Raw genomic sequence first — 18,465 nt, forward strand, 5'->3', positions numbered from 1 at the left:
AAGTCTCCTCTTCTCGAGTCTCCTTTCCTCTCCTTGCTCTATCCAGCAGCAGCTATTATTTCACATTTGCCCCAGCAGCTGTTATGGTTCAGATGCACTTGCCTCCATTTTTTTACCCCTTGTCTCATCCTAGCTGTGCTTTTTTGTGCAGTGTAATAAGTTTATGAGGTGTTTGGATAGTGCAAACAGCTTATTTTTTTTGTCTGTATTCCTGCTAAGAAGGGTAGAGGATGAACAGGATGAGCTAAAGAGTCATTTGCACTGCAAAAACAGGCTGACAGTTATGTAAAATACTTCCATGTGCAATCTCTTCTGATCCTCTGCTGGTTCAGAGGAGTATTATGGCCAGATTCAGCACACACCCTCTTGCAAACGCATTTTCATAAACTGGGGCACTGCTAAGCATAGGGAAGGCCAAGACCAAGGTTGCTCTGTTTCTTCATCCTCACTCAGCATTTACCTTTTCTTTCTCCTTAATCTCCTGTCTTTGACATCTATGGTTTAAGCCCATGGGATAAGCACAGAACTGCTTTACTGAAATGCTTCCACAAATACTGGTACAAATCACCTTGCAAAGGCTACCGCAGGGTGACACAGCCTTCTGGCCCCATCAGTAGGAGTTGCTTTAGCATATTATTTTAAAATGGGATTAGTTAAGTAATTCTACAGCCCAATTCAAACACTGAACCCAATTCACTTTTCTAAGCTTTCCACTTCTGTACACCAGCTAAATGCCACTGATTAGGCTTTCAATTCAAAATTTTCTGAAAGGTTTTTGACTCAGTTCCCAGATGATTCATGGGATTCATCAGAAAATTAATACAATAACCAACTAACTGTAATAGTCATGGGCAGCAGTGGTGTGCACAAATGTCCAATCAGCTTCTGGAAACTTACCTTTTCTCTACTCTAAGAAACAGACACCTATTTTATTATACAAAGAAAATTTAAGGCCACAAGGAACAAAATTTTCATACTGTTGATTAGTATATGTTAAAAAAAATAATGCTTTCATCCAAATAGAAATATTTAGGTGCCTTAATTTAAATGAATATCTATTTTTCATTAGGATTACCAAATGAATTTAACTTGGATTAAAATTCATGTCTGTTTTTTATTAATATGCATCTGTTAGACATCTATCTAGTCAAACAGGAAGTCCAGTTTCTCATATTTTATACTGGAAGGCTAATCAATATTGCATGCTAAAATTCAGTGAAAGAACACTAATAACAGCCTGAAATATTCATGAAGGACAGCAAAATCTCATAATAATAATGATCATTTATCCACCGTCTATTTTTCTGGTTCTTACAGTGATTTTTACCTTTTAGAAATACTTTACATTTATGACTAAAATTTCTATCCCCTTTTAAAGAAGATGAATCCTGTTATTTTACCTTTAAATATCTATAAAATTACTATGCAAATTATTATATCTTCATTGAAGTACTATCTATTAAATAACAGCACTCTTCATTCAAAATCACTTCAAATTCAGGAAGGTTATTCTGTATCTTCAGTAGCTATCCTTGCAAGAATAAACAGACTATGAATGTATTATTCAGGAATACTTTGCGTGCACTTCCCTGAAACTGTAATTGTCTAGGCAAAAGATACTCAATAGACTTATTCTGATGTCTCTATATGTCTGATATCAAATATGTTTGATGCTAGTACATCTGATATCAAATATGTTTGATGCTAGTACATTCACTCTGATATTATCATTAGTTTTTGTCCTACTCACCTCCAAAGTAAGAGCCATCTGTCAACTTCAGCTCCTTGTTGGATTTGGTGATGACACCAGCAACACCATGCTGAATGAAATACATCTTTTTACCTACAGCTCCTTCTCGGATAATATAATCTCCAGGTTGGAACACCTCAAATCGCAGTTTGCTTAGCATGGCAGTCACAAAATTTGGGTCTGCATTTGCAAAAAGAGGCATTGTAGCAACAAGCTTCCGACAATTGAAGTTGACAATCTCCTAAATGAAAAGGAAAGATAATGATAAAAACAATGAGCAAATATATACATTATAATGGGTATTGAAAAAAAGACTTTTTTTTCTTCATTAAAAAAAACTTTTTTATGGTCTTACTGGACACTTCTGTGTTTCTTACTATGTCTAATTTTTAATCTTTTCATTAATTTTCATCTATTTCTAGTGAAGTGATGGAAACAATAGTGCAGTACCAATTTGTATTACTCTTTATTACAGATGTTGTCTTCAAGTGATTTTCCTTGGTTTTAAGGGGGAAAAGATAGGGTAGAAAGATAAAACTTATATAGGAATTACACTACAAGACTGGCAACAAAATTAGCTGCTGAAATAACTTCATTAAGTGATAATGTTATGCAACAAAAATTTTAGCCCTGTGTTCTCCAATATTACACCAGTAATATCTCTCTGATTTTAAGAACTGGTAGTAATAGATGCATGCTACAGTTAGCTGAAGGGGTAGATGAAATCAATAATAAAATTTCTTCCTTATAATTTAATTCATCATATGAACACAGAAGCATACACTTCTGCTGTTCAAAAAAATGCATGTACAACAGACCCTTTAAATGTGGAAAGTGGTACTGTTTCCCTAAGACTACTACACGCCTGTGGTAGGCTGTTTCCCACCAAGAATATTTATATTTACAGAGCCAACAACGAGCACATCTACATGAGAATGTATCAAAAAGCAATAGATGTCCTACTTGTTTTAAATAAAACCCCAGATAATTCCTCATAAAATTTCAAACTATTTTTTGTAGGTCTTATTTGTCTTAGGAAAATGAACATGGTCAGTTATACAGATTTAAACAGTGTATTGAACTGGGACTAATTGGTATCACATGTGAAGAAGGGCTTAGGCAGGCAACTACTGAATTAGTAACCCAGACATGACAGGAAGAGCATGCATGATTATCTTTACATAAATGCACAGAGAATAAATAAAATAAGCACACTACCAGCAGTCAGCTATCTGCTTTGGAAAGCTAAATATCACATGTCAATGGAGAACCACTAGCATTTCTTAACACCAAGCAAAGCCTTTATGATTGATGTAAGGAGACTTGCAAGTGCTCTCATCTTCTTGACTCAGCTCTTGCTGCTCTTTCAATCTTCCAGTCTTGTTGCTCTTTCAATCTTCCAAGCATCTGCTACCTCATACTTCCATCTCACATGGAAGCCTGCTCTCTGGGCAGCAAGCTCAGATATTCTTGTCCAAGTACAGACTAATTTTCCTCCCACCCCAATCCTTTGATATCCTGCTCGTAGACACAATGGAAAAGTTCAGCTTTTTCCATAGTACAAGATTCAAAACCATAGCAGGTTCTTCAAATCATCTTGTATCTGGGAAGGAGGTGGGGATCTCACTTTGAATGGTTGCTGAGGCAGTTAAGAGGCATGGGCATGATCTCAGAGTAAAGAAAGAACCACATTTACCAAAGAAATTACATCCTTTCAGAATAAATCAAGTGGAACTTGGAAAAAATACTGAGAAGCAAAAATTCTCACCAGATACTGCAGATACTGGGAATAAATAAAGTTGTTATCTCCAGCAATATCTTACTTTCTATTAAAAAAAAAAAAAAAAAGGCAGGAAAAAAATAGGAAAAACACACACACACACAAAACAAACAAACAAACAAACAAACAAAAACAGGGAAAAGTCACTTCCTCATGCTATTCCTAGGATAGACTTCTGAAAATCCCATGACAAAATGTCATTATATAATGGCAAATTGGAAATAGAAGAATCTGAGCACAAATGAACACTACAAGGAGCAGTGCAGTGATTCTCTTTAACCTTCATCTCAATAGCATCACATCTCTATACTTAGACACACACTAAATATTCCTTAAATATTCCTTTTATACTTTTTTTTTTTTTTTTTCTGGAATGCGTCAAGGACATATACAAATTATCTAATTAACATTTCATACAGATTTAATTCCAGAATTACTGGGTTTAAGATAGAGTGAATGAAAATTAAGATGCCACATATTTGAAGTCAATCACTAAACCCCAGCTGAATTCAGTGGGGATATGATTCCACTAAGAACTTTCCATCTGAGAATTATTTATGAGCAATGGAAATAGAAAAACAATCCCCTTTCACTTTTCACTGTACTGCCTCTTTACACTCTGTGTTTGCCATAGCTCCCCTTCTTCAACATCAGAGATTAAAAAAAATAAAGAAATAAAAAACTATTATGTAATTTAAAAAAATAGTTGTGCTTGTAAAAGCACCTGGAAAGTTAGATGTCAGGTGTTGTTTGTTTGAATCTGAAAATATCAAGTAATAGCACTGCAAGGTGTAAAGTACCAGACAGGTGTCACTGGCATTCACTATAAGTGAATCCTGCTGAGTCATTATGTCATAAAGAGTAATCCCAGACTACCCATTCAAGTATATGCTGTATTATATAATAAATATTGAAAAAAAAAAAAAAAAAGAAAAAGAAAAAAAAATATCCAAGCAGAATGCCTTTCCAAGGAATAAGGAAAAGCTTGTTCTTTTCATCTAAATAGGTAACAAGGAACCTAATTTCTCAGTAAAGCTGCAGTCACTGCTTCCCTGGCAATTGCAAGTTATTCTCTGCTCCTAGTGCTCACAGTATAGCGGCATCACGTGAGGAGTCCCAGACTACATTCTCGGCTCTGTATGAAACTGCTGTACTGCAGTCTTGGCTCATGCTAGAAAGCTGGAAATAACTATTACTTTTCTTGTTTTATTCAGGGACATTTCAGTAGACTTGTCACTTGTTTTCTGTTTCTGAAAGAGAATAGCTCTGTCTTGCATGTTTGGGAGATAGAGAAAGGAAATTATTAAATAAAGCAAAAATTGACTTGAAATGATACAAAAGATGGTGGGAGTAGTGAAGCACAGAAGGGCCTGGGAGAGTGAAAAGTCTTACGATGGTGATTATCAGAAAGAAAGAAAGAAACAGAACTAGGTGGAACAGTACTAGGAAAGAGAGAACAGGAGAAAAAAAAAAAAAAAAAAAAAGAAGAAACACAAAGGATCTAGAAGAAAGGGGAAAAAAGGAGTCAGGAAGGTCGACTTTGAAAAAGAAGCTGAAAATTCTGAAAAAGTGAGAGAAGGGCATCTACAAGTACTTCAGTGGCAAAAGGAAGACTAGGGAAAATAGGGACCCTCTCCTGAAGGAAACAGAAGTCCTGGTTACCTGGGACAGTGGGAAGGTTGAGGTACTGAGTGAATCCTTTTGTCTTTAACAGCAAGACTGGCCTTCAGAAATCCCAAGTTCCAGAGGCCAGGCCAGCAAAGATGTATATGGTGGAAGAGGATCAGGTCATGGAATACTTAAGCAAACTGGACATTCAAAAGTCCAGTGGCCCTGATGGGATGCACTCATGAGTGCTGAGGGAGCTGGCAGATATGATTGTGATGCCGTGCTCTAATCTTTGCTTAACTGTGGTATCTGAGAGAAGTGCCTGAAGACTGGAGGAAAGCAAATGTCATTTGTATCTTCAAAAAGGTCAGGAAGGAGTATCCAGGGAAATACAGGTCTCTTAGCCTCACCTCAGCCTCTGGGAAGGTAATGGAACGGCTAATCCTGGAAACCATTTCCAGGCACATAAAGAAGAATAAAATCATCTGAAGTAGTCAACATAGGTTCAAAGATGTGAAGTCATGCCTAACCAACCTGACAAGCTTTTATAATGAAGTGACCAGCCTGATGGATGAGAGGGAAACAGTGGATATTGTCTTCCTGGACTTCAGTAAGGCCTTTTACACTGTCCCAGTGTAAAAGCCCAGTACATGCTGAGGACCACCTTGGTGAAAAAGCGTGGCCAGCAGGTCCAGGGAAGTGATTGTCCCCCTGTAGTCAGCTCTGGTGAGGCCACACCTCGAGTACTGTGTTCAGTTTTGGGCCCCTCCCTACAAGAAGGACATGGAGGTGCTCGAGTGAGTTCAGAGAAGGGCAATAAAGCTGGTGAAGGGTCTGGAGAACAAGGCTTACGAGGAGCGGCTGAGGGAATGGGACTATTTAGCCTGGAGAAGAGGAGGCTCGGGGTGACCTTATTGCACTCTACAGGTACCTGAAAGGAGGCTGTAGCGAGGTGGGGGTTGGTCTATTCTCCCACGTGCCCAGTGACAGGAAGAGGGGGAATGGGCTGAAGTTGCATCAAGGGAGGTTTAGGTTAGATATTAGGAAGAACTTCTTTACTGAAAGGGTTGTTAGTCACTGGAATAGGCTGCCCAGGGAAGTGGTTGAGTCACCATCCCTGGAGGTCTTTAAAAGGCATTTAGATGTAGAGCTTAGGGATATGGTTTAGTGGAAGATTTGTTAGCGTTAGGTTGGAGGTGGGACTCAGTGATCTGAGAGGTCTCTTCCAACCTAAACTATTCTGTGATTCTGTGATTCCGTGAAAAGTGGCTCTGCAGAAAAGGGGGTCCTGGTGGACACCAAGTTGAGTATAAGTCAACAATGAGCCCTTGCTGCTAAGAAGGTTAATGGTATTCTTGACTACATTAGGCAAAGTATCAGCAGCAGGTCAAGAGGGATGACCCTTCCAATCTACTGAGCATTGGTCAGGTCACACCTGGAGTATTGTGTCCACTTCTGGACTCCCCAGTGCAAGATAGAGCTAGACACTCTGAAAAGAGTCCAATGGAGGGCTACCAAGATAACTGAGGGACTGGAGTATTTCTCCTATTAGGAGAGGCTAAGAGAAGTGGGACTGCTGAGTGTAGAGAATAGGCTCAAGGGGGATTTCATCAATATCTATAAATAGCTGAACAGAAGGTGCAAAGAGGATGGAGACATGTTCTTTTCAATGGTGCTCAGTGTCAGAACAAGAAGAAATGGGCACAAACTGGAGCACAAAAGGATTTGAATAAATATCAGGAAGCCCTTCTTCACTGGGTGGGTGATGGAGCCCTGGCACAGGTTGCCCAGAGAGGTTGTGGAATACTGCAAATATTGAAAAGCAATCTGGATGTGTTTCTGGGCAGCCTGCCTGAGGTACCTCAGTTTAAGCAGAGGGGTTGGACCATATGACCTCCAGAGGTCCATTCCAACCTTAACCATTCTGTACTTCTGTGATATATAGAAAAAAGAAGAAAAGTGTTAAGTAATGTACCTTCATAAATTCATGAATTGATATAGACAGAGTGGAGAATTAAGGACTACATGGATCTTCTGATCAGAGCCAACCAAGCCTAATAGGAAATTACTTCATTTCTTCTTGGGGCACACAGCAAAACACCCCCTTGTTGCAGGATTTTCAACTTTGGAAACTCATTTCCTGTTATGGCTCCACCTCCTGCACACATTTCTCTCTTGATATATAATCTATATCTCTATATATCCATGCATACAGACAGCTTATCTGCTCAGTCTGAGTTGCCTAATGAAGGTACCAACATAGCTACAAAACCACCCTGCTGTGGTAATTTCAGGTGTTACATCCTAGTAATGCACTCATTTTGTTGATTAGTTCTCTGTGAAAGTTTATGCTAAAGTACCAACTTTCCTTATTTAAGATGTTAGAAGGTGGAAAATTACTGAGGAAGAAAGAAATGTGTCATTTTTAAGTGCTTTGTTTTTCTGTAAAGTGTTCTTTTATTTAAATATGAGATCATTCAGAACAAGTAAAATACATTTCTGTGAGTCTTAATCACAGGCTGTGCTGTAATTTCAGATTCTTGTATATTACTTCAAATATCATCTTGGAGAGAAAGAAACAGTAAAGATTATGAAAGTGTCTTATGTAATTCAGAAAGCATCAAGAAAAATAGTGCTGTGTTTTAAAACAAAGTTAACTAAGGAAAAAAAAAAAAAAAAAAAAAAAACTGCCATAAAAATCTTTCACACATTTTTGATTTATTTCTTTGGAGCCAGATTGGAACCAGATTATACTCCACAATATATCTTCATTAGAAGAAATAATAATTACGTTTTCTCTTTTATGTTTTCTCCATGCCAAGAAAATAACAAATGAAAACTTTAGGAAAAGTTTAACAACATTTTATTTGGCTAACATGGTTAAAGGGGAAGAGTTCTTCAGACCCACATGGGGCAAGTGTTGATCTCATTCAGTTATTGGTCCCTGTTACAAAAGAACTTAATTCGAGGTACAATGGTCTGCTTTATATTAGAGATTTCTTAGGTAATCGCACTGGCTCCTGCAGCTTTATGTTGTAGTAGTCTTATTACTTGTCTTGGCCTTCCTGGACATTTTTTGAAACTCATATTAAGTCATCAGATATTCTCATTTGGTTGTGTTCAATATTTCTGTGCAATTGCTCCAATGTATCTTGAGATGTCATATTTAGAGAGGCTGCTATAGAAATGTCCTAATTGTGAATGGGACACAATGGTGGCCTACTTCTCTGATGGTGTCAGGTAGAATTTTTAGGAAGTTTTCCCAGGAAAAGACTTGTAAAAACTTTTAGATAGAGGCCGTGCTTTTAGTTAGACTGAGTGGGAAAAGCTGTTGCTGAAATAAATAAATAAATAAATAAAGTTATTTTATGTCAAAACTTTTATGTCAGAAAGGTTGTTTGCTTTTTCCTTTCCAACCAAAAAACTGTGTTTTTCCTATGTGGAGGCCGCTGGAGTCTTTCTATGGCTACACTGAATTATTGCTTGGTTTCATTAGGTCAGTTTTACACACTATCATAAAAATCTAGTGTACAGCTTTAACAATGCATTTTTTTCTTCTGAATATCTCTCTGTTATACTCTGCCTTAAAAGAGTAAGAAACTAAAGCAGTCCTAATTTCCCCACCATGGGAAGGAAAAAGTCACCATACTGAGAAAGCTATTTTCTCTTTCTCACATGAAGAAAATTACTGAGCAAGTGATTGAGGGAGAACTATGGGAAAAGCATGATGCTTAGGGATTTGGGGCTATATTAGGATGTTGTAAATATGTAAGCTGGGTCTTAAGAAGTCATATTCTGTATGTGTTCATGATTGCCTATAATTTTTTTTTAACCTGTTGGCAAATTATATTCAACTTTGGCAGAAAGGAGGCATCTCACAGACATTAAATTCTCAGAGGTTTTATGACAGCAGGCAATAAGGATGAATAGAACTGGTACCCCACTGAGGGAATGACTACATTATTAGTCACATAGCTCACAACATGTTTAATGCCAGAAAATCTACATGTGACAATGGGCTGCATCATTCTTTATTTCTGGTATACCTGGAATTGTTCAAATTGCTTTGACACATTGTGTTTAATCATTTATATAGAGGGCTTCCCTGAAAAATAAATTTTGCTCAGAGGCCTCCGTATAAGTGAAAATAACTATGCACATTTTCTTGGTGTTTGAATGGGATTTCCATTCCATTACATTCTACTCCATTCTATTCGTTTCCATTCCATTCCACTCCATTCCATTTTCCATTTTTCAATTATACTGATCCCTGTCTAGCATTCTGTGCAAGGAAATACAGGCCTAGTGCTTCACTCATGACCCAGTTGAAGTCTGACATAAAACCTGTCTTTGCAGATTGGAAAAATAGGCACTCTTACCACACAGACCCTGCTGAAATTTTACTCTTGGAGTAAATTTGGACACTGTCATTTATGGCTAGAGCTACACTGAAAAACACAATTCTTTTTTTCTTCAGGACTTTGATATCCTGTCATTCTGTTAACACAGCTGGATATTAAGGGTGTGTGAGCTCTGGAAAACCTTGCTCTCCAGCCCCTATAGCTATATATTTTAGAAGACCAAGAATGTTCTGATCTGAGGTAACCTACATGTTTGACATATACACAAAGCACAAAAACTGATAAATAAATAAATAAATAAATTTAAAAATCCCTCTGATCTCCAGGGCAAAGACAATCAAGATAATCTTGGTTATCTTGAAAACCACTGGACAGCCTGCAATTTCCAAAGCCCTCAGATCCCCAAGACCTCCAACATACCTGTATACAGGTTGTGCAGATGCAGATTTTTTTTCCTGACCAGCTGTGAGATGAGCTTTAAGCAGGCCAAAGGAAGGGAGAAATACATATGCTTTCCAGCCAAACATTGAATGAAATCCCCTGTCCCCTGCTTGGATCTGCCAGGACTGAGTTGAAGCAGGTGCACATTTTTATTTTTATTTATTTATTTATTTATTTATTATTTTTATTTTCCCTGTCTGGCTCCGTTCACCTCATTTTAAGATAAGCCAGCCTTAAGAAGTACATATGGTAGCTAGTATTGCTGTCTTCTAAGAGGAAGTAATCTTTTTTATGCATTTGCAAGCAACAGGGATATAGGTTTGACCAATTATATTTTCTTGGCTTCTTTGATTAAATGTTGGCTTTCTGCATACACTTCTATCATTACCTTGTTGATTTGAATTTTTTTACTCAACTCTTTATACGCATTTTTTATGCCAAAGAATTATTATTGCATTAAATTCAAATGCAGGCAGGATAATCCTTTTGAGAGTATATGGTTCAACAAAACCTCCACTAAAGTCAGTTTGGTGAAAGTTATCTATCTTTTTTCTCAGGTTGTTAATTGATGTAATTGAACTTAAGGGAGACCAATTCTGTGTACCTCATGCTTCTCTTCTCTAGATCTTCTATTATATTGAAAAGATTAAAGAAGAGTAAAAGAAAGAAGGAAAGAAAGAAGAAAGATGTTCTCTCTCTATCCTTTCATTCACTAGACAGTCCATTCATTCCTAAATTGACTTTTTAAGTGAATTTAGCTGTAATCTTCTTCAGTGTTCTGAAATGTTCTATGCCTTTTAATTTTGGTTTCCAGCTGGGTGCAATGCATCAAAAGGAGAACAGAGATACAGCAATGTTTTAAGGCAATCTGTAGTTGTGAGATAGCTGGTCTAACTTTTAAAGTCTGGGAAGTCCTGATAAGTACTGAGATAAGTATGTAAAGTTTGAGCCAGTTGACCAGCTCCTAGTTCCTGAAGGCTTTTTCCCTCATCCCCTCATCATTTGTAGTGCTAAGGGCACAATTGTTGAAAATATTTCCTGAGTGCTTCTAGAGGAAAATAACCCCTAGTTCATTACAGAAGGTAATATAAAATTAATGCTGTACACTAACAGCAGTTGCTATAGAAACTGTTCCCTTTTATTAATTGAATAAATAAACTGAAATTTGCAAATGTATTTAACAATATTAGTATTTAGTAAACTGCTAGAAAGAATGTTGCTATTCTCAGGACAGTGATTGATTCATCTGATTGCAAGAAAGAGTATTTGTGTCCAAGAGAAAGAAGGAAGAAAGAGAAAAAAAGGAAGTGATTGATTCACCTGATTGCAAGAAAGAGTATTTGTGTACAAGAGAAAGAAGGAAGAAAGAGAGAAAATGGAGAATGGAATTTCACAAAGGCAGCCAAAGCTATACTTACGTTTGTGTGACTTATTAGGTAAAATGCACTGATTTGGGTGTTTTGTTGTGTAAAATATTTGTTGTAATGCAGAAAAGCATGTGATGGCTGAATAATACATCTTGTCTCACTCAAGCAAGAAGGGCTTTGAAGAAAACAACTTGTAGATGAAGGCAGAAAGGAAAAATCTGTGTTTGAAACTAGCAGGGGTCTGCCTAGGGACTAAAACAAAGTATTAAAGTATTGAACTTGGTGGCAGAAAAAAACTCAACATGCCTTAGGAGAAATAAAAAGTTATGTCCTGGAGATATATCCATGTGTTGACTATTACTGATCTGTTCTTTTTTAGTCAAGAGCAGAAATTTGATGTCAAGAATACTTCCCCTGCAAATTTGGTATGAGATCCAGAACGGGCAAGAAATTTCTTCTGCCATCCTATCCCTCCTTTCTTGCCCTCTCTTTCCTCTTCCAGTCCCCTGTGCACCACAACCCAAATGGCCAGAACAAATGAGTCAGACAAGAGGTAGTTTGCAAGAGAGGTAGTTTGTTTTATCCACACCTTCTGTATACAGCCCAGCCAACACAGTAACAACAACAACCACGAAAAGTTATTTAAAAATCGGAGGTGGTTTGTTCATTGAGTTATTCTGAAGCTCTCCAAGAGCTTTGGATCAGAAATACTGTTATTTTGTTATTTGCTAGGTTAACAGTTACTCTTATTATGAAATTTAAAGCCCATTGGTTCAAAGCCACTCTCTATAAAGATATTAAGTGGCTTAAATTAAATCTTACTGATAGTAGTCGATAAATCCCAGTTAGCTTAGCTTCAAATTTTCACACTGAAGTTATGTTCAGAGTTTTTAAGTACATTTTTGTCTGCACATAATTTTATTTGTAACTACTCAATGAAGGCCTAATGTACATTATGATATAGCATAAACAGCCAGCTTCTAACTTTAACACAAAATTTAAACATTGCTATGTTATCTATTTTAGCATCTTCAAATGATGAAAAGAGAATTTGTAAATGAGGTGATTTATTTCAATTTATTAGAGATATATGTGGTGGAACCATGAATGCCTGTGTATGTTAGAATATTTACATTGTCAACTATGTATGCATACGTCTATATTTAACAGAAGGATATAAAAAGAAAGATAAGGAAGATGCCCATTACCTTTCTAATTCTGAATCAGCCATTGTCACTGCTGGACTATTTTAACAGGGTCAAGCTAATTATAAAGTCATATGAATTTGCCTTCTAAATGAAACTACTGCAAAGAGTGCTGGAGCAGGAAAAGGCACAGGGACTCAGCATTGTTACACTGTAAGATGTGACACAAGTGTAAAGAAGTCATGACCCACATTCAGGCCACTGGGATGGAGTGCAAGCTATGCAGAAGTAGAATACTAACAGCAGAGATTCTGGAGCCTCGTTTTGCAGTGAATCATGAGGATGCTGCTCAGTTAAAAATGAAAGGGTGAGACATAGAGAGCAGGCTTCTGAAGAGACAGCATCAGATGGTAAAAATTAAGATGAAATCTCTGGGAGTAACTCAGCAGAGTGACAGACAGATAGCCCTGAAGTTAGAATTTGCTTGAGAGTGCTACTTTGGCTAATACTGATAGCTGTAGGGGAACAGATACATAGATGGCACAGGAGGTGTGAAGAACACAAGAAATTCTGAGGACTACAAGTAGGAAGCATGACAGGAAGAACAGCTTTGATAGTAGATCATGTCGAGGAAAGAAAAAGCAAGCTGGCAGGAGTGGACCAGTCTATGTGCATTAGTAATAACAGCTAGAGTAAAAGTAATGCATAAGGCTCTTTAAATATACAGTAGGCATGCAGGCATAGCAATGGTAGATCCTGGAATGGTCAATTAGCCTTGCAAAAAGGGTATGTAATTTGGGGAGATCAGCTGCAGAATAGGTACCACAAAACACACAAACAAACAAACAAAAATACTAAATGAGAAGTTAAAAAAATAGGTCCTTCAGAGAATACTAATGTTAAAGGTATTTTAGGCCAGTATTTGAGCCACTTACTCCACTTAGTGTATAACATAAACAAGATAAAAGAGAGTGCATGGCATCACAGTAAGAATCACATTACAGCTAGGAGACAAATCATAGTCAAGACTTGACACATGGGACATCCTCACCAATTCTAGATCATGAATATATTTGTTCTAGGGAGCACAGAAAAGAAGTGCCTGTGCAAATAATACATACAAGAAGCCAGGAGAGACACCTGTAACCTTCTATCATCCACATTTAGTTACTATGCTGCTCTTGCTCTCTGCATGCAGTCACTAAGGCCTTAAATATTTCTGCCTGCACCTTCTTTCCAGGATTAGGCACACAGCAGAAGCAAGGAAACCTGATGACAGTAGGGCTCCCAGGAGCTTCCATCAACATCTGCGCATGAGACTATCAGCAGCCACAAGAAGCAGGTGGACATGCTGTGGCACACTCTTTGTATCAGTTAAATATTTTTTTTTAAAAAACAATTTCAGTTCACCTGATTGCCCGAAGTGTTACATTTATTTAACAATTAATAGCATCTAACTTATGTTATGAATTAAATAAAAACTGAGGATTATTTCCATAAAAATACATTCCTATGACTTAATCAGAAAGATTTCCAAATTATTTTAAGACTATATCTTAATCTCTATTTTGATTAATAAATTAACCTATAATGATTTTATATCATAGGAGAGCCCTTAAAAGCCTTGTCATTACAGCTCATTTTAAAGTAATATAACCATAGACTGGCAGCATAAGAAATATGTACTGAGTTATACTACAGAATAACAATGAGAAACATAAAGACCATATTGTTACACATAGCATATGCATTTGAATACTATGTAAAGGTAGCAATAGTACTTTTCTCATACATGCATTTTTATATAGTACTTTTCTCATACATGCATTTTAGACACTTGGCTGTATGTAAGTGCCTGAAAGTATGTGTATGTATATATATCCCACATATTTGAACATACTTATATGTCTACAGATGTATATATGAGTGCCTTAAATGTAAAAACACATACATTTTGAAAAATAATGTGTCCCTATAGAAGTATATTTTAAATTAATTTTAGTTAAATATTCAGAGTTTAATGTAACTTGTGTAAAAGCATGTGGTTGTATAACTGCAGTGATAATCTACAAGCAAAAGGTGAGAGGAAAGAAGATTCTGCTCCCAGTCCAAATTATGTTCTTTGGAAATGAAATGTCCTGATGTTCTATATTCTGCAAGGACACATGATCTGTATCTATTTTCAGCCAACATCTTCTCACATGGTAGCCTAAAAATAGGCCAGCTATGAACTTTATATAATGGCTCAGGAAGGGTATTAACCTCTTTCTCACATTCTGTTTTTCATACTGCTGTAAGTATCAATATTATGGAGAATGTATCTTGTACGACAGAATGACAAAGCAAACTACATCCTCCCAAGTTCTGCTCTGCAGCATTATAGATGTCATTGCCACTTAATTCCCTTCAAGGTCTCTTATATATTAAGCCATCTACGCATAACACCAACAGCATTTCTCTTCCTCTCAGTAGTGCATCTATTTTGTGCCAGATGCTAAAAAGCATGAGAAATTTTATATCCAGCTCCTACTAATGGGATACTTTATAGTCGTGGTGAAATGTGGATGATTATGAAATGCAGTAATAATAAATACCATAAGTGTAAATACAATGTTTAGCAATGTTTAGCTAGTAGCTAGACATTTGTGTTCTTTACATTCATGTACTAGCCACTGCATTTCCTGAATAACCTTTTGTCCAACCAGTACAGCATAATGTTCTCATAAGGAATATTTTTGAAATGATTCAAAATAGTTCTATTCTTTTCTTATTTTTTAAATACAGGCCCATTTTTGCCTTCTGATTTTCAGCTCCTCGCTATTCCAAATTCCCTACTATGAGATAAACTTATTTTTAAATACAAATAAAAGTGACATTCACAAGATCACAGAAATAAATATTAAATAGCTTTCGGTTGCACAGTTAGATAATGACTGTCTGAAACAATCCAGACTAAAATGAAAACTATTAGTTAAAAAGGACATGGCTTTTCTATATAATACATATACTGACATAGGTATTTATGTTATCAACAGAAGAGTTCAGCTGTCTATCAAAGCACAATCTGCTACTTCAAATGTACAGCAGTGATCATAGTGCACAAGCATACAATGATCAGCCTATAAGACTTGTAACTGTATGTGCTTTAGGAACTTTATTAATCTCTTCTCAACCAATCACAGAGTTTTAATTTTTCACAAATGAGAGAAATAAAAAATGGATTTATTCATGAGAAAATTAAAAAAACACAGCTGGGAGATTAAAATCTTCCTAGGGAAAGTCCTCAGCAGTAAGTAGTTTACTCCTACTGAGGCTGAATAACATCCAGTACTCCAGCTGAGCAGGGCTGTGAAGGTATCATGAAAGAGATGGAGACAACAGATAGAAACCATTACCTTAAACTCAACCTACGAACCCATGGGAAGTCTGCACCTGCACACACAGTGCCTAACTCCACATTTTGAGCCAGCTTTTAACACCACTCATGTCTAGCAATCTCATGTCACAGTAGTTTAGTCCCAAGATGACGAAGATTCTTGTTAATCATCAAAAATATCTAACAGCACATTCTTACCGTGTTAGATGTTTATCTTTAAATTAAAGAAGTGTAATTCAGCACCTCCTGCATCCATATCTATGATTTATTTCACATTTATATGTCATTTAAAGCACTACTATAGGACACAGACCAGCCCATTGAAAAGCAAAGATGCACTATCAGAGGAACAGCTCATGAATATATATTTTTTTTTCCCTCACATTTCCTATTTCCACGTGATCTCCTTTAAATACTCTTCATCAAAACAGGGGTTTATATGGACTAATACATTTACGTGTATTAGTTTGCAGATGAAAAGAACCCCACTTTTTTCAGGTAGTAAGACTTCAGAAAAAAAATAAAAAATAAAAAATAAATCAGTATTTTACTTTTGGCTTACCTGTAAGTTTGTGGAATAAAAATATAAGTATTTGTTTATAATGTTTAATGGATAATAGCAAGACTCCAAAACTATGGTTGAGACAGAAATTTGTGTAGGATTCAGAAAAATATACTTTTGTTGTTGTTGTTGTTCAAGTGGCACTTGGAAAAAAAAAAAAAAAAAAAAAAAAAAAAAACTAACAACAAATAATGATCTGGTATTGCTATTATGTGCAGAGCTTTAACCTGAGTTCTCTCATAGTTTTAACAAGATTTACCTTCTTAAATCACCAGTATACCAAATGGAAAATAAATCCATAGGTGTGCATTCAGAACAGATTTTATGCTCTGTATTTAGTTTTTTGTTCTCCTTGTCTTGCACCCTTCTATATGCTGTTACTACCATTCCAAGTGTGTAACTGAGTGCATAAAAATAGGCACATGCATTTGCTTCTGCATCTGCCAGTTCAGGATGTAGTTATCTCCTCTTGCTGAAGAGACACAACACTAATCTGTATTTGTGGCACTTTCACGGACACTGGCACACTTTCACAAATTCCAAACAAATAGGCTTCAAAAGATTTTAGCCTGCTTCTGGATCCAGAGTTTAAATTCCACAGTAAAAATTGAAGGACAGATGTTCCTTCTCACCACTGCCAAGGAAGAGATTTATGGGAGAGGGACATAGGCACGTCTTTACGACGCCTCCCTGTCTTATCTGCACTGCAGTTTCCACATGGATCAGGGCTGCATCCAGATTTCGGCTTTCCCATGATCTCCTTATGGAAGGACCAAGAGCTTTCACTTCAGAAGTCTAAAAAGGAAAAAATGGGAAACTAGCAGTGACAGAATACCAGATGCTTTTCCTGTAGCCAATCCTCCATCTCCTAATCTTGAATTACGGAATCACAGAATCACAGAATCACAGAATAGTCTAAGTTGGAAGAGACCTCCAAGATCACCGAGTCCAACCTCTGACCTAACGCTAACAAATCTTCCACTAAACCATATCCTTAAGCTCTACATCTAAATGCCTTTTAAAGACCTCCAGGGATGGTGACTCAACCACTTCCCTGGGCAGCCTATTCCAGTGACTAACAACCCTTTCAGTAAAGAAGTTCTTCCTAATATCTAACCTAAACCTCCCTTGACGCAACTTCAGCCCATTCCCCCTCTTCCTGTCACTGGGCATGTGGGAGAATAGACCAACCCCCACCTCGCTACAGCCTCCTTTCAGGTACCTGTAGAGAGCGATAAGGTCACCCCTGAGCCTCCTCTTCTCCAGGCTAAATAGTCCCAGCTCCCTCAGCTACTCCTCGTAAGACTTGTTCTCCAGACCCCTCAATAGCTTCGTTGCCTTTCTCTGGACTCACTCGAGCACCTCCATGTCCTCCCTGTAGCGAGGGGCCCAAAACTGAACACAGTACTCGAGGTGTGGCCTCACCAGAGCTGACTACAGGGGGACAATCACTTCCCTGGACCTGCTGGCCACTCTGTTTCTTATGCAAGCCAGGATGCTGCTGGCCTTCTTGGCTGCCTGAGCACACTGCTGGCTCATATTCAACCGACTGTCAACCACTACTCCCAGGTCCTTCTCTGCCAGGCAGCTTTCTAACCACACATCTCCCAGCCTGTAGCTCTGTTTGGGGTTGTTGTGCCCCAGGTGCAGGACCCGGCACTTGGCCTTGTTGAACTTCATACCGTTGGCCTCGGCCCATTGGTCCAGCCTATCCAGATCCTCCTGCAGAGCCTTCCTACCCTCGAGCAGATCGACACACCCACCTAACCTGGTGTCATCTGCAAACTTGCTGAGGGTGCACTCGATCCCCTCGTACAGATCATCGATAAAGATGTTAAAGAGGACTGGCCCCAGTACCGAGCCCTGGGGGACTCCGCTAGTGACCAGCCTCCAACTGGATTTGACTCCATTCACCACAACTGTCTGGGCCCAGCCATCCAGCTCTTAGCCCAACAAAGTGTATGCCAGTCCAAGCCATGAGCAGCCAGTTTCCTGAGGAGAATGCTGTGGGGAACAGTGTCAAAAGCCTTACTGAAGTCAAGGTAGACCACGTCCACAGCCTTTCCCTCATCCAC

The 18,465-nt window shown here is 37.7% G+C and overlaps 1 protein-coding gene across 1 annotated transcript in view; it reads right to left on the reverse strand.

The window, feature by feature from the left end:
* Positions 1-1,691: 1,691 nt before the first annotated feature.
* HCN1 (hyperpolarization activated cyclic nucleotide gated potassium channel 1) overlaps positions 1,692-18,465 on the reverse strand; it is a 195,327-nt gene continuing 178,553 nt past the window's right edge. The window contains exon 6 of the mRNA XM_035310079.1: positions 1,692-1,991. Within this exon, the coding sequence (XP_035165970.1) occupies positions 1,743-1,991 (249 nt within the window). The 3' untranslated portion in view covers positions 1,692-1,742. The remainder of the gene's footprint in view (positions 1,992-18,465) is intronic.

This window comes from Oxyura jamaicensis, chromosome Z, assembly GCF_011077185.1.
Source record: "Oxyura jamaicensis isolate SHBP4307 breed ruddy duck chromosome Z, BPBGC_Ojam_1.0, whole genome shotgun sequence".
Lineage (NCBI taxonomy): Eukaryota > Metazoa > Chordata > Aves > Anseriformes > Anatidae > Oxyura > Oxyura jamaicensis.